Consider the following 22,351-nt stretch of genomic DNA (forward strand, 5'->3'; position numbering starts at 1 on the left):
TTTGTTTGTTGTTAGGTCTATATTTCTTAGAAAAGATCCATTTGAGTTGAAATATATTTATGTTATTATTCCAAGGGCACATTTTTATAGAGAAGTCAAGATGCCAGATTCTATTTTTAGAATAAGATAATACTTTAGTGTAATAATTAGTTTAATAGTATTGGTTGTTGTATGTGAGTCTCCAGTTTCCCCTAGATCAGCAGCTCCCAACCTTTTTCAACTCAGGGCCCACTAAAGAATCAAAAGCATTATCGCAGCCCGTATTCAACCATTAACAATACGGAGGCTAAATAATGTTCTGATTGGTCGATTCAGAACATGTGACACGTTGTAAATCCAGTAGAACAGACCGCTGTCAAGGACTGGAATGACCGTTGCTAAGGACTGGAATGGCCGTTGCTAAGGACTGTAATGACCGTTGCTAAGGACTGTAATGACCGTTGCTAAGGACTGTAATGACCGTTGCTAAGGACTGTAATGACCGTTGCTGAGGACTGTAATGGCCGTTGCTAAGGACTGTAATGGCCGTTGCTAAAGAGGATCGAGAAAGAGAAAGGAAAAGAAGTTACAATTTAAAAAAAATCTTAATAATGAACATTTTCCCGCACAAATCATAATGTTTTGCAAATTAATTGGCGGTAATTATTGAATTTACATGTACACCCTTTAATATGTTATTTGGGCTTTTAGATGAAGACCGCACACAGTTAATAAATACAACTATTCTTCTGGCTAAAATACATATTTTTAAAAGTCAATCAAGGAGTAATCTTAATTTAAGGTGTTTGAAGAGTAGATTCAAAACGAAGAGTGGGATTAAAGGAACATTAAATATGCCATGTCGTGTTTTTTGGTTGTCAACCTATTTTTGTTTGTGAAATGTTGAAGTGATCCTACCGACTGTATCTTTATTTCTTCTGTTTTGGTCTGAGATGGGAATGTCATCTCCTATATGTTATTGTTATGTCCATTTGTGTGTCTTTAGCATGTACAAAAAAAAAAAAAAAAATACAAATTAAAATTATTTGGCGGCCAACTTGCAATGCCTATACGGACCACTAGGGGGCCGGGGCCCACAGGTTGGGAACCGCTGCTCTAGACCTTATTGGGGACGTAACGGTCGTAAACAAAGAGTAATACCATGATTAAAACCCTCAACAGAAGCCGTTGAGCTCCTCTCCTCATCTTAAACAAAGTCTGATAAGACTTCCAGAAGAAATGGTTGTGTCAGAGTTAGCGCTGCTCAAGTAATCGTATTTTAAATCGCAATTACGATTTTGGCTTGCAACGATTATGAAAACAACATAATCGAAATAAAACGATTATTTTTATTTATTCATTTAATTTTCTTTTTTTAATATATATATATTTTTTTATTGGTTTTTCAGTTGAATTCTACTTAAAGTTCAGGGTCATCAACTGTTAAAAACATACTCAATAAATGGATGTTTTCAAAGTAAATGGATCATCGTTTTTAATAATCGTGATATCAATTATTGACCCAAATAATTGAGATTATGATTTTTGCCATAATCGAGCAGCCCTAGTTAGAGTTACAACAATACAATAAACACAGCAGCACACTAATAATACAACTGTACACTAACAGTGCAGTGAAAAGAGCAGTTCAATATCTACAGGAAACAGAGAGGGTCTCATCATTGATGTGAAGGGGAGGTCTGGTCAGTGTTTGTTTTGAAAAGATGAGTGGGGATGAAGGACTCATTTAAGTCCAATTTTGTTGCCAATTAATTCCTTTGTGTTGAAAATGAAATGAATGAAATCTTGATCGCAATGTAACCCTGATACATCCTGTTAGATTGAAATAGTGTTCATGTGTTTCCTGACCTCCATGAACCCGCTCTGCGCGGCGTGGTGCAGCGGCGTCCTCCCGTATCTGTCGGCCATGTTGAGGTTGCTGAGCGTGGCGAGCAGCGCCTCAGCGCAGCGCGTCGAGCGGTTCGCGGCCGCCACGTGCAGCGGAGTCTGCCAGAACTTATCCCGCGCCGTCGCCTCGGCACCGCGACGCAGCAGCAGCCCAACGGCCCTCTGGGAAACAGGAAGAGAGCAGCAGGAGGTTAAAGGTCCCCTAATATACTGTTTCTCATCAATATATCACAGCTCTCAGATATATCCAGAGCCTGTCTCTGATTGGCTGAAACACCAAACAGATCATTGCAGCATTACCCATAATCCCCTCTGTTTCAGCCCTGTTTCCAAAGTGCTGATTCTCTGGCCGTTTACCTTGGTTGCTGATTGGCTAATGGTTACTCATGACATCATCAAGTGGCCAAAATCTGATCAGCTCATTTTCAGACAGGTTTTTATAGAAATAGATCAAAAAGAGAGAGAATCTTTGTTCCTGAAACTTTCAGAGTCTCTTTCCACAGAGGGGACACATGTTGATGTAGAAGAGACATGGAGAAGAGGGGACACATGTTGATGTAGAACAGACATGGAGAAGAGGGGACACATGTTGATGTAGAAGAGACATGAAGAAGAGGGGACACATGTTGATGTAGAAGAGACATGAAGAAGAGGGGACACATGTTGATGTAGAAGAGACATGAAGAAGAGGGGACACATGTTGATGTAGAAGAGACATGAAGAAGAGGGGACACATGTTGATGTAGAAGAGACATGAAGAAGAGGGGACACATGTTGATGTAGAAGAGACATGAAGAAGAGGGGACACATGTTGATGTAGAAGAGACATGAAGAAGAGGGGACACATGTTGATGAAGAAGAGACATGAAGAAGAGGGGACACATGTTGATGAAGAAGAGACATGAAGAAGAGGGGACACATGTTGATGTAGAAGAGACATGAAGAAGAGGGGACACATGTTGATGAAGAAGAGACATGAAGAAGAGGGGACACATGTTTGACTTTACTCAGGGTCACAGAGAGGAAACCAGTTTTAAGATGTTGAAAAGTTGATTAAACATAAAAAGACATTTCAAAGAAGTTCTGTTTTTCTACATTTTGACACCAAGATTTTCCGATTTTAGTGCAAATGTATATCGGTTCCAAATTTATCGGTCTCCTTGATTACTAATAATCGGTATCGGCCTTGAAAAAGCCATATCGGTCGATCCCTATACAAGACTACAAATACAAGTTAACGAGTCAAAGTTAATCAGACTATATGTTTGAAATGATTATTTGATCATTTGACACGACAGCAACATAACGACAGGAGAAAGAGTTATTTCTTACTTCATTCCTGGAAGCGGCCGCTCTGTGCAGCGGGGTCAACCAAACGTGGTCTTTAGCATTTACAGTGGCACCTGGAGACAGAGGAGCAGCAAGGGGTCAGAGGTCAGATAGGACGCAATGATATATATATTTTTTTTCTTTTAATTTTATACATTTTTTATTAATTTATTATTATTTTTAATGTAATTTAATTAATTTAACCATATTTTTTTTACATTTTTTATTATTATATATTTTTTTAAATGTAATTATCTTTTTTTAAATGATATGTATTTATTCGTTTTTCCGTATGTCTATTCTTTATATATATATTTTTCAACTTTTATATGTATGACTTCTTGTATTTTCGCTCATGTTTGGCTCTTTAGATACAGCTCAATTCAAATGGGAACAAACATTTGACTAAAGTGTGAAAATCAAATCAAGTTTTATTTATATAGTACATTTATAAACGATTTTTGGTCGAGCCAAAGTGCAAAAACGTTTGCACAACGAAATAGAAATGACAATATGCACACATGACCCAAATATGTGTACATGTTCATTTAATTCATTTCTTATTTTAAAAGTTACTTAATGTATATACTTGTATCTTTAATTTTGTTCATCTCTAATCTGTGTGAATCCGTGCTGTTTTTCATTCTCACCCTGTTGCTGTTAAACCACTTATCTAAAGAATCAGAATTAGTCACTAATATGAACATCTACGAGACATTTGACTCTAGTTCTGTTCGTCTTCTTACAGAGAAATAACAGGTTCTTGCATAAGCAACCAGAGAAGTCGATTCTGTAGACAATTATTTAATTTAATTGAAGCAATCGTCAGAAAATAGTGTTTCCAGCTTTTCTAATGTGGAGCTTTATTATGTGTAACTAAGACTAAGCTGTCTTTGGCTCTTTGCTTGCTGTATCTAATGTAAACGTCACCTCTGTGGGACGAGTAAAGATATTCTGATTCTGAATAAAGTACAACACTTTAGGACTGACACGGCTAGACAGTTAAACACGGAGGACTTAAAGCATCATTTCTGAATGCAGCGCGCTCACCTGATTCGATGAGGAGGTCCATTATATGGACGTCCCCCACACAGGCAGCAGCATGCAGTGGCGTACGCCGCTCTTGGTCCTGTGGGATAAAGAAGGTAGAAAATCTATCAGTTGGTTTTGTAGTTCGACCCTGAAGGAAGCTGCTGGTTCGCTCGTCTCAGAGTCAACGGGATTTCTCCAGAGGATTTTGGAATATTGTAAAAAATAAGGTCTGTGGAAAACGAGCCTGTTTGATAAATGCACGTTTTGTTCAGCCGGATAATCTCCACATGTCTACTTTTATAATGTTTCAAATCATACATCTAATCTCCAGAAGCTAAATGCTAACGTGATGCTATAAAGGAACTACAGCCGAGTCCAGCGGCACGACTTCAACGTCACGCCAACTTCAGATCCATATTCAAACACACAGATTCTAAATGGAACGAGTTGAAGCGTTTGTTTGAACAGTCTGCAGGAGGCAGGGACTTGCTTTCAAGCAGAACAGAAACTAACTTATGGCGCATTTCCACTACACGGCTTAGTACGGTATGGCTAGGCCTTGTTAGGACTGGCTCACTTTATGCTGCGTTTCCATTACAGTTTAGGAGCTGGGGCAGTAACTATAGTAACACAGTGTAGGCGGTGCCGTGACGTCATCTTCAATGAGAACCACAGAAAACCAACATCAGCCGTTAGCTGTTAGCCCTCAGAGCTCACAGCTCCTCATATCTGTTCAGAAACTAGACACAAGTTAAACAAGTCCAAACCACAGACTGTCTGTGTCATGGAGAATACAGTCGCTGGTTTATTTATGTCTGTAGGCCGTTGTTCTGAGTGTGGACGGTCTGAGCATATACTGTGTTAGCTTAGCTGAGAATTTTAAAAAGGTGTTTCGCCTGCCGTCTGTCTGCAGACTTGTCAAAGCATAAAATTAAATCACGGTCAAATTTGTTCATCTTGTTGTAGTTGTAGCCCCCTTGCCAGCGATTCTCTCTCTAGTTTAGCAAACTCAGCCCGACTCAGCCTGGTTGTTCCTGGCCCTAGAACCACGATTTTATGGGGCCAGAAAAACTGTGAATAAGGACCCGCTAGCCGGTACTAGGCCAAGTGGAAACGCAACAGGCCCCGCACGGCTCGGCACGCTTAAAGCGAGCTCCGCGCTGCAGTGGAAATGCGCCATTAGAGGAGTGTTTACGTGTTCGGCGTAATGACGTACAACGGCCTCCACGATTTCTGTAGTCCTATTCAGCCACTTGGTAACAACCATCGTTTCTCAGACACGTCAACTCTTCAGAAATCACCAGTGGGGTCACTGCTGATGGATTTAATGTAGAACAAAACGAGATCCGTCTCTTCAGTGTGTCTCAACCACAGACCTGATTTCAGATATTTTCCAAAAGCTAGTTCACAATCCCGTTGGCTCTGAGACGAGGGAACAGGAAGGACTCGCTCCTGCACCCCTCTATAAACGTATATATATTTAAAGACTAGAAATAGGAGAAATTTGAAATCAATGCATCCTTATTTTTCAGAGCATGTGAACAGGTGTTGTAGCTCGGAACACTTCACAAAGATGGAGATAAAGATACGTACCAGTGCATCTGAACGAGTGTGTGATACGTACCAGTGCATCTGAACGAGTGTGTGATACGTACCAGTGCATCTGAACGAGTGTGTGATACGTACCAGTGCATCTGAACGAGTGTGTGATACGTACCGGTGCATCTGAACGAGTGTGTGATACGTACCGGTGCATCTGAACGAGTGTGTGATACGTACCAGTGCATCTGAACGAGTGTGTGATACGTACCAGTGCATCTGAACGAGTGTGTGATACGTACCAGTGCATCTGAACGAGTGTGTGATACGTACCAGTGCATCTGAACGAGTGTGTGATACGTACCAGTGCATCTGAACGAGTGTGTGATACGTACCAGTGCATCTGAACGAGTGTGTGATACGTACCAGTGCATCTGAACGAGTGTGTGATACGTACCAGTGCATCTGAACGAGTGTGTGATACGTACCAGTGCATCTGAACGAGTGTGTGATACGTACCAGTGCATCTGAACGAGTGTGTGATACGTACCAGTGCATCTGAACGAGTGTGTGATACGTACCAGTGCATCTGAACAAGTGTGTGATACGTACCAGTGCATCTGAACGAGTGTGTGATACGTACCAGTGCATCTGAACAAGTGTGTGATACGTACCAGTGCATCTGAACGAGTGTGTGATACGTGCCAGTGCATCTGAACAAGTGTGTGATACGTACCAGTGCATCTGAACGAGTGTGTGATACGTACCAGTGCATCTGAACGAGTGTGTGATACGTACCAGTGCATCTGAACGAGTGTGTGATACGTACCGGTGCATCTGAACGAGTGTGTGATACGTACCAGTGCATCTGAACGAGTGTGTGATACGTACCAGTGCATCTGAACGAGTGTGTGATACGTACCAGTGCATCTGAACGAGTGTGTGATACGTACCAGTGCATCTGAACGAGTGTGTGATACGTACCAGTGCATCTGAACGAGTGTGTGATACGTGCCAGTGCATCTGAACGAGTGTGTGATACGTACCAGTGCATCTGAACGAGTGTGTGATACGTACCAGTGCATCTGAACGAGTGTGTGATACGTACCAGTGCATCTGAACGAGTGTGTGATACGTACCAGAGCATCTGAACGAGTGTGTGATACGTACCAGAGCATCTGAACGAGTGTGTGATACGTACCGGTGCATCTGAACGAGTGTGTGATACGTACCAGAGCATCTGAACGAGTGTGTGATACGTACCAGTGCATCTGAACGAGTGTGTGATACGTACCAGTGCATCTGAATGAGTGTGTGATACGTACCAGTGCATTGACATCCTCCTTTTTGTGCAATAGTAGTTGAACTTCTTCAGCATTACGATTGAAGACAGCCTGGACCAGAGGAGGCTGAAACACAGAAACACAGGAAGAGTGATTTACTTTCACTTTGGCTGAAGTCGAATAGTCCATTTCTCTTAGGAACCTTCCTAACGGAGTGAAATGACCCGGAAGTCCCTCAGTGGCAGCCATGATAAGTGCCGTTCCAATTCTCTAAATGATAGGAAAGTTTCAAACTTCCTTTCTAACCTCCTTTAGCTTAGGAACCACTGGACCTCCCTCACCAAAAGGAGAGGAGAATATGCTGCCCCACAATGCCTTGCAGCCGCAGCATTTGACGTCACACAACAGTCGGCCGTTCACGGACGCAAACGATTATGACAGAGAAATTATATCATGAAAGTTACGGTGCTTATTAAGCATTTTTAAAACGTATGTGGTAAGTTGCCAAAGTGCTTTGTTCTGAACGTTCATCAGTATTATAATCAAACAGAGAAATATGAACGTTAGTTTTTACTGAAATGATCAAATAAAGTCAACATTTCACTGAGCTGTGTGGGGTTTGCTCAACTTTTAAAAAGATGTTTGAATGGTGATATACAGTGGGGGAAAAAAGTATTTAGTCAGCCACCAATTGTGTAAGTTCTCCCACTTAAAAAGATGAGAGAGGCCTGTAATGTTCATCCTAGCTATACCTCAACTCTGAGAGACAACATGAGAAGAAAAAAAAAAATCCAGAAAATCACATTGTCTGATTTTTAAAGAATTTATTTGCAAATTATGGTGTAAAATAAGTATTTGGTTAATAACAAAAGTTCATCTCAATACTTTGTTATATACCCTTTGTTGGCAATGACAGAGGTCAAACGTTTTCTGTAAGTCTTCACAAGGTTTTCACTGTTACTGGTCTTTTGGCCCATTCCTCCATGCAGATCTCCTCTAGAGCAGTGATGTTTGGGGGCTGTCGCTGGGCAACACGGACTTTCAACTCCCTCCAAAGATTTTCTATGGGGTTGAGATCTGGAGACTGGCTAGGCCACTCCAGGACCTTGAAATGCTTCTTACGAAGCCACTCCTTCGTTGCCCGGGCGGTGTGTTTGGGATCATTGTCATGCTGAAAGACCCAGCCACGTTTCATCTTCAATGCCCTTGCTGATGGAAGGAGGTTGTCACTCAAAATCTCACGATACATGGCCCCATTCATTCTTTCCTTTACACGGATCAGTGGTCCTGGTCCCTTTGCAGAACAACAGCCCCAAAGCATGATGTTTCCCCCCCCATGTTTCACAGTAGGTGTTCTTTGGATGCAGCTCAGCATTCTTTCTCCTCCAAACACGTCTAGTTGAGTTTTTACCAAAAAGTTATATTTTGGTTTCATCTGACCATATGACATTCTCCCAATCCTCTTCTGGATCATCTAAATGCTCTCTAGCAAACTTCAGACGGGCCTGGACATGTACTGGCTTAAGCAGGGGGACACGTCTGGCACTGCAGGATTTGAGTCCCTGGTGGCGTAGTGTGTTACTGATGGTAGCCTTTGTTACTTTGGTCCCAGCTCTCTGCAGGTCATTGGCTAGGTCCCCCCGTGTGGTTCTGGGATTTTTGCTCACCGTTCTTGTTTCTCATTCTGACCCCACGGGGTGAGATCTTGCGTGGAGCCCCAGATGGAGGGAGATTATCAGTGGTCTTGTATGTCTTCCATTTTCTAATAATTGCTCCCACAGTTGATTTCTTCACACCAAGCTGCTGACCTATTGCAGATTCAGTCTTCCCAGCCTGGTGCAGGTCTACCATTTAGTTTCTGGTGTCCTTTGACAGCTCTTTGGTCTTGGCCATAGTGGAGTTTGGAGTGTGACTGTTTGAGGTTGTGGACAGGTGTCTTTTATACTGATAACGAGTTCAAACAGGTTCCATTAATACAGTTAACAAGTGGAGGACAGAGGAGGCTCTTAAAGAAGAAGTTACAGGTCTGAGAGAGACAGAAATCTTGTTTGTTTGTAGGTGACCAAATACTTATTTTACAGAGGAATTTACCAATTAATTCATTAAAAATCAGACAATGTGATTTTCTGGATTTTCTTCTTCTCATTCTGTCTCTCATAGTTGAGGTATACCTAGGATGAAAATTACAGGCCTGTCATCTTTTTAAGTGGGAGAACTTGCACAATTGGTGGCTGACTAAATACCTTTTTGCCCCACTATACACAGTGATAGGTGTTAAGGACTAACGTTTATAATAAATACATTTGTATTGATTTTAAGATATTTTCATCCAATCATATGTATTGGGATCATTTGTATTAATGTGGACCGGAGGGAGAGGGTGACGAGCAGAAGTTTCACTTTCCTTTTTTATTTCAATAACAACTTTGGTCATGAAGAATATGTTTCTCTATTGTTCATAAAGCATAAAGCAACAGCATCAGAGCTTGGTGCAGAGTCTCTAGATGAGTCCCTCGTTCTTATTAAACATCCATGTTGTAGTCTGCTGTATAGAAAACTGTAGTTTCCATAGTTTCCCCACAGCAGCAGACACACACAATGACGTCTGCTGGCGCATCATAAACACGTCGGATAGTGAAAGTGCAGTCGGATTCTCTAAAGTACCGCAGTCTCTTCTCCTAAGTCCTTTTGAATTCTCCTATCCACTATCCCTTAACCCCGTGACCTTTCAATCAGAGTTCAAGGGATAGGAGATAGGGTTAGAACTTAGGAGCTTATTTTTAAACTATCTGACCGCAACCTTTGACTCCCTCCAGATCCCCTTACCTACTTCCTGTTTACACTGATCATGTGACAGAGTTTGGGATGTGTTATGATCTGTGAGACCGGACCAATGATGCACTGATGGCTGTTCAATCATCCGCCACTAATGAGGAGTTTATATCAATATCTATTGTTCAATAAAAGGCGATAAAATTAAGCCAAATAGCTTTTTATCCACTTAACTCTAGGAGGAGGAAGAAGAGGATTATGATCTTCTATTTAATATTTGATCAAATGCAATCTTCTAGACGTCCTTAAAGCTAAGAGCAGGAGACTATCTTCTGGTTCAGGACTGCCTTCTGTCCCCAAAGCAGTCTCAAAACAGGCTGTATTCTGACAGAGAGGTGTTTCTCACAGGAGGAAACTACTAACATGTGATGCTGCAGATTAAACCGCCCTACAGTGTACACAGGAGTCAGGACGTCCACAGCAGTGACATGCAACACACATTACTGCATCAGTAACATACACCATAATAAACACTGACTGGGATCATTTTACTGCAAGAGTAAACATACTTTGATTTAGGTTAGGGTTGAAATGCATGACTTCTACGTGTAGTGGTGCATGTACACAGTGTGTTAGAGGTTAAATACTTCCCAAATATGTGCATAATGGAGCCTATTTATGTTGACAAGCAGTGTGTGTGTGCGCAGATGACGAGCTGTGGGGTTTAGGGTCTGGGTTGTGGATGTATATTTTGAAAGGTATTCTATGTATTCGGCTTAAGAACTGAGTAAATATAACTGTTAATGAGAAACACCTGCTAAGTTACGTTGCATACAATTCACGTTGTGCTTTATACTTTAATACATACAATATTTCACTTTTTACTCCAATACATTTATTTTTTAAATTTAGTTATTTGCTGATTTGCAGGTATGGATTTAAAATACAGAATAAAAATCAAACGATAAATCATTATGCATTATTTTAGGTTAAGCTACCCAACAGTAAAGCAAGTAATTTGCTTTGTAATGTCATGTATTGTATTTAAATAATCCCAACCTTTACCATGTGCAACCTTGACATTAATGCAGTAACAATACATTTATTACAAACATGTTATATTTTTTAATCTGAAATGGGCCACACTGCACAATCAGTACTTTAACTAAAAGTGTATTTTAAAGCCTGATAATAACGTTTCATAACATAGGGTTAATCTAAGCGGGTTATATTTCAGCTGCAGCATTTAACTCTTTAATGCAATGGTTAAATATGCTATAGTTCAGTTAATTAATGCATTTAGCAGGTTTGATGTAGCGTTAAGCAGCCGATTCTTGTTTTTCTCTCCAGGTAATAGACGGAGCCCTGGCTGCGGCCTTGTCTTCTGTACAGGCTGCAGCTGAGCCCCAGAGCTGGGCCTCGACTAAAGCAGCAGATTATATCAATTCATGTGGCAAAAATCTAATTGAAGGGGGATGGTAACAGTGTGATTCCTATTCAATAAGCATGCACTACCAATAAGGTGAACATGAAACTGCTCGGTTCGTGTATTAGACGTTGTATGTTGAAGAGCAGGAGTGTTCCAGCAAATAGACTACGCCACAAACACTGTTCCAGCAAGTAGCCTGCACCATAAACAGAGCTCCAGCACAAACACTGTTCCAGGAAATAGACTGCGCCACAGCAGAAACACTGTTTCCAGTTAACACTGTTATAGAAAACGCTGTTCCAGCAAATAGCCTGCGCCACAAACACAGCTCCAGGAAATAGCCTGTACCTGGTCTGCGATGTTTTGGACTCCCATCTCCCAAACTCAGCCGGGACGGAGCTCCTTCATGAGGAGGAAACCTGCAGGTTTTACCGGCGGAGCTACTGAGTCCGCGGATAGACTACACCCATGGCCGGCTGCGAACAGAAATGCGCTCCGATGTGTCAGTGTTGTTGTCAGTAGTCCGGTCTGTGGTCTGACGGATCTGAGGGTCCGCCTACAGGCGTGGCGGGGCCGGGGAGCTGAGCGGAGAGGCCGCCCCCTGTGGAGGGAGGAGGTACTGCAGTGTGGAGGGAGGAGGTACTGCAGTGTGGAGAGAGGAGGTACTGCAGGGGGACCGCCCCCGTGTGGAGGGAGGAGGTACTGCAGTGTGGAGGGAGGAGAGAGGAGGTACTATAGTGTGGAGGGAGGAGAGTGGAGGTACTGCAGTGTGGAGAGAGGAAGTACTGCAGGGGGACCTCCCCCGTGCGGAGGGAGGAGGTACTGCAGGGTGGAGGTAGGAGAGAGGAGGTACTGTAGTGTGGAGAGAGGAGGTACTGCAGTGTGGAGGGAGGAGAGCGGAGGTACTGTAGTGTGGAGAGAGGAGGTACTGCAGTGTGGAGGGAGGAGAGAGGAGGTACTGTAGTGTGGAGAGAGGAGGTACTGCAGTGTGGAGGGAGGAGAGAGGAGGTACTGTAGTGTGGAGAGAGGAGGTACTGCAGTGTGGAGGGAGGAGGTACTGTAATGTGGAGAGAGGAGGTACTGCAGTGTGGAGGGAGAAGGTATTGCAGTGTGGAGGGAGGAGGTACTGTAATGTGGAGAGAGGAGGTATTGCAGCGTGGTTGGAGGAGGTACTGCAGTGTATTATTTATTTATTATTTATTTAATTATTGTGTTATTATTGTATTGTTATTTCGTTATTTTATTCTTATTTTATTTTTTTAATTCCTTATTTCTTATTATTTTATTAGGTGAAACCGTGCACTTCATCCCTGAAGGGGGCGGTAAATGCACCATTAAGCTGGTTTGTTTTAACCACAATTAAAACGAAATAAGAAGAAGCGGTTCCTCTCCAGTCCACAGGGGGCACTGTTTCCCCGCAGAGCCTCGGCGAACAACTGCCAGAAGAACAGTCTGTCGAAAACATCAGGCAATGTATATTGTGAGATTATTACATTTCTAAGAGAAGTTGATACATTTAAAATAATCTATTCTAGAGGTTTAGTTCTTTTTTCTTTTCTTTCTTTTGTTTATTATTTTCTGCATAGTCCCTTGTCCACACTCCAGTCCAGTTGGTGGCGGTAATGCACCTACAAGTTGGTTCGCCAACCGCCAGTAAACACCAAAGAAAATGAAGACGAATAAGAAGAACAGTCTGTCCCACCGGCTCTAGTTTAATCAGAAGGTCGTTCTCGGCCGGGCGGTGTTTAACAACAACCGAAACCTCAAGAAATCACCCATTAATTCAACTTTATAGAGAACTATATCTCCGAACGCGGAGGGATGTGAGCGTTGCCGTTTAAAAAAAGGGACAGACAAAGCGCGGCGGAAGGTCGCTTTTATTCGGGACTCGTTATGAAACAATGCTAACGGCGAGCTAACGTTAGCACCGCCACGGCTATAGAAGCGACGCATAGTTACGTTAACCAATAAATAACATATTATTCTGGTCGGTCGGGATTAGTGACTAACGTGGGAACTATTACACCGGAAGAAGCAGAGTGTTTGCACTCCCGGTTTTGTTGGACCGGTGTCAGAGTCTCTCAAACCCCGGATTCAGGTGATCACAACCCCGGTCTCAGCAGATCCTTCGCCCGGTCCGCAGTCCTCAGAACCCCGGTCTCCGGGTGTTCTGAACCCCGGTCAACGGTCCTCTGAACCCCGGCTTCAGGTGATCAAGCCCCCGGCCTACAGTCCTCTGAACCCAGCTCTCCAGTCCTCTGATCCCCGGTCTCCAATCCTCTGTTCCCCGGTTCCAGCAGCTCCTTCTCCCGGCTGGTTGGATGGCAGCCTCGGCAGGAGCCCGGAGGCTCCCCATGGGGGTGCGGACCTTCAGTGACTTCCTGCAGATCGCCTCGGTGGGCTCCCCCCGGTCAGTGCTCTCAGCAGGGGGGCCAAGAGGAGGCCTGAGACAGAGCATCAGGTAACTGAAGCCGGCCAAGGGTCACCTAAAGTTTGATCTGTGAGGGCTATCTTTGGACACACTCAACCAGTCATGTGAGGAAATGGTCAAAAGCTAGTGTGGAGAGTTCTCTAAAGAAATAAGGAGACCGTATTTAAATGAGTTAAATATCAATAATATCAATAAGAGTGTAAACTGATCAGAAGTGGAACCAGCAGCTGCGCGAAGGTGGTGACAGACTTGACAAAAACTGGATTCGTGGACTTGCTCTAAAACGTGGACGTATCTCTCTGATTGCACTGTACAATCTCTTGTAGATTTATTGGCAGTATATACTCAGATATTGTACTTGTGTAAAAGTAGAAGTACTCGGATCTTGTACTTGAGTAAAAGTAGAAGTACTCAGATCTTGTACTTGTGTAAAAGTAGAGGTACTCGATCTTGTACTTGAGTAAAAGTAGAAGTACTCAGATATTGTTCTTGAGTAAAAGTAGAAGTACTCAGATATTGTTCTTGAGTAAAAGTAGAAGTACTCAGATATTGTTCTTGAGTAAAAGTAGAAGTACTCAGATATTGTTCTTGAGTAAAAGTAGAAGTACCAGAGTGTAGGAATACTCTGTTACAGTAAACGTCCTGCATTCAAAATGTTCCTCAAGTAAAAGTAGAAAAGTATCCTCATCAAAATATAATTAAAGTATCAAAAGTAAAAGTACTCGTTTTGCAGAATGGCCCGTTTAAACACCATACATTTCAAGTTAGGGTTTATTGGAATGACTGTATCTACAGCTGGGTAGCTTAACCTTTAATAATATAGGATTATGTAATGTATGTAATTTGTATACAGAACCTAGATCTGCAAAGTAACTAAATATGTCAAATAAATGTAGTGAAGTGAAAGTAAAATGTACCTTAATATCTTTACTGAAGTACAGTAACTTGCAGCCGGTCATGGAAAAGGGTCACCTTTATTCTGCATGTAAACACTGTGAGATGTCTGAGGGCTATCTTGGGATCTCTCATGCTAATCTAATGATGTGAATGAAATGCTAAATAGCTACCGTAAAGAGATCACTGTCTAAGACATGAGAAGGAAACTCTGAGGGTGTAGGGTTCAGGGATTAAAATACAAATGGTGGGACATCTCAACATGGACCCGGGGAAATGTACACTAATGAGAGCGAGGCCTGCGCTGAGTTATTGTTGACTAGTCTGTGGTCTAAATGCCGGAAAATAGAGGAAAACGTCCATAGAAATACAATCATGAAACATATGGGAGACGTGTGAAATGGGACCCCTTGCCTAAAAAAAAACCCCCCACACTGAGCAAACCCCTCAGAGTTAAAGCTCTAACTGGCATGTCTTATTTCCCCAGTCCACTGTCTCACATATTAGAGACAGACTTTAGCATCACTTGAAAGGCTGATTGCACCAGGGAGAAGCTGCCTTTAGAAAACAACACAGAAATACCTCGTGTGGATTTACCGTGGAAATGGAAAGGTGAAGTAAACACAGGATCCTGCTCGCGTGATTTAGTCAGGGGACAAAGCTTTCAGCGTTCATAAGAGAACTCAGAAACCTCCAGCACACACACACACACACACACACACACACACACACACACACACACACACACACACACACACACACACAAAATGTTGTCGCAGAGACTCCCTCTTTCCAGAGTGAATCTAACGGGACGTTTCCTCTCACCTTTCAGACACCTGTCGTCATGCGGCATTCTGATGACCAGAACTCCCAGAATGCTTTGCTTTCAGGACACGATGACGACGGTTCCTCCGAGCAGAAACTTCCTCAGCTTCACTAACAAGAGGAAGGAGTACTCAGAGCGCAGGATACTCGGGTAATTCATCCACAACGACTTTATTACTCATTTGAATTGAGCGTTATTGATTACTATGTTAGTCCTTTCTTTACATTCTTATTTTTAAATCTTTATTTATTTTATTATTGTATTATTTATTTTTTTGTTATTCTTGCTTAATTTATTATTATTTTATTATTATTTTTATTTATTTGTTATTCTTATTTTTTTCTTATTTAAATAATTTATTTTATTCTTATTTTATTTATTTATTTATTGTTTTGTTCTTATTTTTTTATATTTTTTAATTCCTTATTATTCTTATTTTATTTATATATTAACATTTGTAATTCTTGTTTTATTCAAACCTTTGTTTATTGACTTCTGTTGTTGTTTATATGTTTGTGTCTCTAAAGGCCTGTATAAATAAAGTTATATGTATTTGAATCCTATTGTGCACTCCTCAGCTTCTCGATGCAGGAGATGTACGACGTGGTGGCCAACGTGGACGACTACAAACACTTCGTCCCGTGGTGCAAGAAGTCCACGACCGTCATGAAGAGAGCGGGGCACGCCAAGGCCCAGCTGGAGGTGGGCTTCCCCCCCGTGGTGGAGCGCTACACCTCCATGATCACCAACGTGAGGCCGCACCTGGTCAAGGTGAGTCCTGCAGAGCAACACAGCTGCTGCTGCTTCAAGGTTCAAGGCTTTCATTGCCATGTGTGCAGAGCTACAGTGTGACAAGGAAGCTCTGAGGTCACAGGCTCCTCCTCCAACACAATAACACAGATACCATGGTGCAAGTAAATACAAATAAAATACGAATAGAAATAGTGCAAGAATAGTCAATATCGAAGAGACATGTGTATAGAGTTAAAGAAACTTGATCAAATATATAAACACTAGGGATGCCCCGATCTACAAGCAGGTGTAAGTCTTAACCCTAACGCGACGTCTCCCGCTCACCGAGCAAAACGTAAACATCGGAGCATTTTACCGATGTGCCGATGGGGGGGAAAGGTGTGTGTACACGGATGTATCGATGTATCAATATCGATACGAAAAATACAGGAATTGAAGAAAAGACAGTCAAACCATCCTTTCTTGAACTGTAATTCTAGACGATTGGTATTTTTTTTAACGATATTTAACCGGATGAAGGATTTTAGTCACGGACGTCTGGATCTTAAGTTATCAGAGCAACAAGCTGAGCTAGCTCGGTGGTCCTGCTGTGATCTGATCAAGAATGGTTGTGATTGGTGGTTTGCTGTCACTCACTCAGCACCCCGACATGAGAGCCGCGCGAGTTTTCCCTTCGTAGCAAGCAGCAAAATAATTGTACCATGACGTGTTTGAGTTAATTTGCCTGCTTGATATCGCATTAAAAACATTTTTGTCATGTGACCCATTGTTCTAGATCTGATCCAATAAGCCGGCTCAACAACTGACAGAAAAATAATCTCTTCATATTCTTCAAATGCTGTTAACGGCCTCTCAGATATGAAGATCCGGCTTCCCTCGGTTTCATATCACATTAAAGAGAATGTCTTTGACAGAACTTTTTAAAGACTTCACCTTCAGGGAAATTGTGACGGACATTTCTCACTATTTTCTGACCTTTTTATAGACCGAACAACTCCAACAAAAAAATCGCACGTCCTGCGCATAACGCGATTATCGTCACGTCACGATATATCGTGTAGCCCTGATCCCGAGTATGAACCATGTTACCGTTTGCTTTAATTGTAAAGAAACGGCTTGATCCAAACCGGCCAAAATAACTGCATATTTCTAAGAAGTCCTCTCGCATGCTTCGTCAGGTCTGTCCGCTAAGACAGACAGCCAGCGTCGATGTATCGCTGCGTCCCTAATTTGTTTTAGAATATTTGTATTGCACATTCTCACTTTAACTTCTTAGGATTTTAAAACGAAATTCTATTTATTTTTGTCTTTTATTGAACATTTACTTTACTTTACTTTGATGTCTCAAAAATATCTTTATTTAACTGTTAATATTTAATTTAAAGTATTTAATTTGACTATTTTATTGACGTTTTTATTGCACTTTCTCACTTCTTTTGTTCTTTTTAAATATTTTAATAAATGTGTCTTTTTCTTGGATATTTGAAAAAAAAAATATTCCACATTCTTGCTTTACTTTTTAATGTTTTTACATATTTATATTTATTTCATTCTAAAATAGAGCAACTTTCACAAAGCCCTAACTCCCCCCTGGAATAAACAGACTCATTTCTGACCCCCCCCCCCTCTGTCCTCCAGGCGGTGTGCACAGACGGAAAGCTGTTCAATCATCTGGAGACCATCTGGCGCTTCAGCCCTGGGATCCCCGGATACCCCCGAACCTGCACCGTAGACTTTTCTGTGAGTAAACCCCCCTAAGTGCTTTCTCAACGAGCGTTGGAGCGGGATCTCAACATTTCATTTCATTTGTTCCGTTCATGGTATGCACAACTTCATGTATAACAAATATTTACAAAACATGTCTCCATAAACACACCTTTGACCGAAAAGGAGCAGGGAGAAGAAATAATCTTCTATGACCCGCCCCTTTCTAAAAACATAGAAATAGATGGTCTGTCCTTCATATTTTTTTATTCTCAGCCACACATCACAGCATCGTAGGATAATAAGAGAAACACAAAGATACTTACTTCCCACTTGACAGTTAACGGAAAGAAACAAAACAACCACACATCACATGAGCCAAATCTCTCACCTCGGTGAAGTAGGTATAAATAATAATAATCATTGTATTTCATTTGAGATAAGATAAGATGGAACTTCATTGATCCCCACGGGGAAAGTCAGGCGTGTGTAGCAGTAACAGGGTCAGAGTGAAACACAGGATTCACACGAGGTACAAATAAAGACAAAGTGTCCGGTGCCTTGCTCAAGGGCACCACGGCAGGGCAGGAGGTGAACTGGGACCTCTCCAAGTAGCAGTCTACAGTCCGTATTTTAAGTCTGATCGGGGACTTGAACCGGCGACCCTACGGCTCACAGTCCAAGCCCCTACTGACTGAGCCCCTGCCGGATTGAACCGGTGTTCCTCTGATCTGAGCATCAACACACTAACCCACTGCACCTCAGCTAGCTTAGCTTAGCATAACGAGCCGCCTGTATTAGTGTAGCTTCGTGTCCATCGCACAGATATCCATCTCCTCAAACAAAGAAGCAAGTAGATTCTGTTTATCTCAATGTTAGTGTTGAGTGAACGGATCGGCAGTCTGTGTGTACATGGGACAAATCCATGAATGCAAAATAAAGATTTGCAAAAAACAACGATTTGCAAACCTGCAAAAATATCCCAAAATAAATAAATTACAAATCTTTGAATACATCTAATTGTTTAAGTAGTTAATGAAAAGCAGTTTTAAATATATTTCCTACATCTCCTTCCATCAGGACTTTTATTTAGGGATCTCATCTCTACGTTTGTGGGTTTGCATATTTCTATAGATCTGCCCGGATTACGATACGATACCACTTTAGGCAAGACAAGTTTATTTGTAAAGCACCTTTCAACACAAGGTGCTTTACAAAAATGAAAGGCATTAAGAATCATTATAAAAGGGCTCATTTCAAAGCAAAGATGATAGAACATGAATAACAGGAACATGGATCAAAGTTACAGAGATGTGAATAGTTAAATCAGAAGCAGCGGCAAACAGAATAGTCTTCTTGCTGGATTTAAAAGCAGTCAGAGTTGCAGCGGACCTGCAGGTTGTTCCAGATGTTTGGAGCATAATGACTGAACTTCTCCGTGTTTAGATCTGACTCTGGGTCAGATCAGGTCTGACATGCTCCTTGCATCACAGCAGCTCCGTGTTTAGATCTGACTCTGAGTCAGATCAGGTCTGACATGCTCCTTGCATCACAGCAGCTCCGGGCTTAGATGAGACTCTGGGTCAGATCAGGTCTGACATGCTCCATGCATCACAGCAGCTCCGGGCTTAGATCTGACTCTGGGTCAGATGAGGTCTGACATGCTCCTTGCATCACAGCAGCTCCGTGTTTAGATCTGACTCTGGGTCAGATCAGGTCTGACATGCTCCTTGCATCACAGTGTAGCATCAACACATCTCAAGACACAATACATGAGAAAGAAACATTGAACATAACAGCAGGATCACTGCATATGTCCCGCCTCCTCTCTCTCCTTGTAGTTACTCTAAAAACATTGTAATGACCCCCCCCCCCCCCCCCCCCCCCCTCTGTTCTGATGCAGATTTCCTTTGAGTTCCGCTCCCTGCTCCACTCTCAGCTCGCCACCATGTTCTTCGACGAGGTGGTGAAGCAGAACGTGGCGGCGTTCGAGCGTCGGGCGGGAACACTGTACGGCCCCGAGACGCGCATCCCCCGAGAGCTGATGTTCCACGAGGTGCACCAGACGTGATCAGAGCTGACCCCTCGTGACCTTTAACCCCACCCCACCTCCACCTGCATGATGCTGCTTTAGAAGACTTACATCCAACTCCTGAACCCCCGCCTCATTAAAATACTCTGATAAAGGGTCTCTTCAATCTGGATCAAACCATCTTTCTGTGTCTCAGGGGGGACGATTTCTTTTGTCCAATAACGAGAGAGCGCTGCAGCTAGCTTTGTAATGACCACTAATCACGCTCCTATTGGCTCCTATTGGCTAGCACTGAACGTGATAGGCTAAAGGGGCGGGACATTTCTTAAGCGGTTTAACCAATCACAACAGCTCTGGTTTCAGACAGAGGGTGAAAAGAGGTGCTGCAGTATGAGCTTTTGGAACATTAGAGCATGGAGACGCCACACACTGAGGGACTCTTTAAAGGTTGTTTTGGGGCTAGCGGCTGCAGCGCCCTCTTTTTACAACGTGTCCCCGTCAGTCACAGAATCAATGAAGCGTCCCTTTAGCTGCGTCTCCACCTCCACTGGAAGGACTCTCTATTTATCAGCTGGATCACAGTTACAGCTGTCGTTGCGTTGCGTCGTCGTGTGACCGACAGCTCTCGTTTTACAACTCTGAACAAAAAGCACCTTTTTAAAAACCGTTTAATTTGCTCTCATCTTACCGAGACCCTGTGATCTCAGGCGGACTGCAACGAAATATCAGTTATCGATCATCGATCGTGTGTGAAATGTCAGAAAATGTTAAGAAGTGCCTGCTTTGCTTTAAGTGTCCAAAAAACCCCAAAATAAGCCGTTAGCAAAGATTTAACCAGCAGGAAAGGACCTTAAAGGTGAATTATGAGCACGGTTGCTCCTCAGTGTTTCCACGTTTATCTGCTGCTTCAATCTGCCTTTAATTGAATTATCTAAATCTTCATTTTAGTTAATCTGATGCAAAAACAACTCCTCCTTTAATTTATTTATCAGCGGTCGTTTGCATATTCGGACAGTTTTAAATTAAACTTTAGAAGAAGGGAAATGTTACTTCTAATTAAGTTGAATGTATTTTATTCTGGCTTTCTTGATGCTGTGAGGAAATATATGTTTTGGTCTCTGAGACATTACCAGGTTTAATAACGCTTTTATTTCACAGCCCAGCACAGATTTAGAAAATATATAAAAATCCACTGATATTTAACGCCTGCTTGTTTTCCGCGAAACGCAACCGCCTGCTCGTTGGATAAAAGAATGAAAAAAATTATTACCAAAATGATCACGAATAACTGTGTTTACTGAAAGACCTGGACATTTTTTTGATAATCAGATTAAATAATAATCACTGCCTAGATAACACGCTGTAAAACTATAAATATGTTCTATTTATCTCGTTCTTTGTGTGTGTACTGTGTGATAAAGTTCTGGGCTGTGGAATAAAACTTATCTCATGTCTGGTTTCCTTTCTGGTGTTTCATTTTATTTACAGGCTTTATGAATCATGTATCTACACGAGGCGGACCATGCATTGATCGGGAAATACATATATATTTAAGTTGGGGGATTTACGTTTCGTATATTCTATTTAAAATGCTTCATAAAAGATTGTCTTCAGCTTCACAAACTGAAGACAAGAATATCTCCTGCATCAAAACTCACACAGACACTTTGTCCGTTTTTAAAAGAATAAAAGTTAGATGCTCGTGATTTGTCAACGGGGGGGGGGGGAGGCGCTCGTGAATTGTTACGGAAAGAGAGGTTTCAGGTTGCCATAAGGCTGCCTGTTGACGGTCTTATTATACATCCAGAGGCAGAGAAGGTGTTATGGCTGCCGGATATGGAAGCCCCTCTTTAATTTTTTACCTGCTGGGCCCGGGGTGAAATGCTTTTGTGAGCACACACCAGAGGGGATCAGGCAACACCAGTGTGATTTTGGAGACGGTGTGACTGTCCTGGATAAAGTTGTAGTGGGGGGGGGGGGGAACACAGTGCAGATCTTCCCTGTTGGCTCCAGGAACATAACAGAGTGGGACGACACTTAAAAACGGAAGTTTGTTCCAATACGAAGATTGTGTCCTTAAAACGAGCCTCCTCGCAAGTGTGTGCACATTATTTATTCAGCCGTTTGCTGTTTAATCTGATGGGAAATATATTATTCAAAAGAGAGAGAAAAACTTAGAAAACTAGGCGAACGTTCAATACCCGCGATGACGTCACCTTTGCGCGTCCCCGCGAACGGGAATCAATCAAAAGAGAAATGTCCAACGAGGCGTTCTGGGGGCAGCAGAGACTACATAGCACACGAGGGGACGGGTGATAACCAGAAAAGCATGACATGGGACCTTTACGTTTGACCGTGCATGTCATTCATAACCCCAGAGATGCTGCATCATGTAAAGAAAATCACCTTCTTTTTCTGTATTTCTTTCAGAAGTGTTTTT

At 42.3% G+C, this 22,351-nt stretch overlaps 2 protein-coding genes across 3 annotated transcripts in view; one reads left to right on the forward strand and one right to left on the reverse strand.

The window, feature by feature from the left end:
- The window catches only part of ankrd52a (ankyrin repeat domain 52a), a 51,500-nt gene extending 39,357 nt beyond the window's left edge, over positions 1-12,143 (reverse strand). The window contains exons 1-5 of one of the 2 annotated variants that reach the window (XM_079675174.1): positions 11,620-12,143; positions 7,113-7,196; positions 4,267-4,345; positions 3,220-3,290; positions 1,849-2,049 (exon numbers count right to left, since the gene is read on the reverse strand). In XM_079675174.1, coding sequence (XP_079531300.1) covers positions 1,849-2,049; positions 3,220-3,290; positions 4,267-4,345; positions 7,113-7,196; positions 11,620-11,646 — 462 coding nt within the window. In that variant the 5' untranslated portion in view covers positions 11,647-12,143. The remainder of the gene's footprint in view (positions 1-1,848; positions 2,050-3,219; positions 3,291-4,266; positions 4,346-7,112; positions 7,197-11,619) is intronic. The other variant, XM_079675173.1, reaches the window with a different exon arrangement.
- An 836-nt stretch (positions 12,144-12,979) lies between these two features.
- coq10a (coenzyme Q10A) overlaps positions 12,980-22,351 on the forward strand; it is a 9,612-nt gene continuing 240 nt past the window's right edge. Inside the window, exons 1-5 of the mRNA XM_079675283.1 lie at positions 12,980-13,732; positions 15,429-15,572; positions 16,001-16,193; positions 17,814-17,915; positions 19,783-22,351. The exon at positions 19,783-22,351 is cut by the window's right edge and continues 240 nt beyond it. Of these exons, the coding sequence (XP_079531409.1) occupies positions 13,593-13,732; positions 15,429-15,572; positions 16,001-16,193; positions 17,814-17,915; positions 19,783-19,950 (747 nt within the window). The 5' untranslated portion in view covers positions 12,980-13,592 and the 3' untranslated portion in view covers positions 19,951-22,351. The remainder of the gene's footprint in view (positions 13,733-15,428; positions 15,573-16,000; positions 16,194-17,813; positions 17,916-19,782) is intronic.

Source organism: Notothenia rossii (genome assembly GCF_949606895.1).
Source record: "Notothenia rossii genome assembly, chromosome: 4".
Taxonomy (NCBI): domain Eukaryota; kingdom Metazoa; phylum Chordata; class Actinopteri; order Perciformes; family Nototheniidae; genus Notothenia; species Notothenia rossii.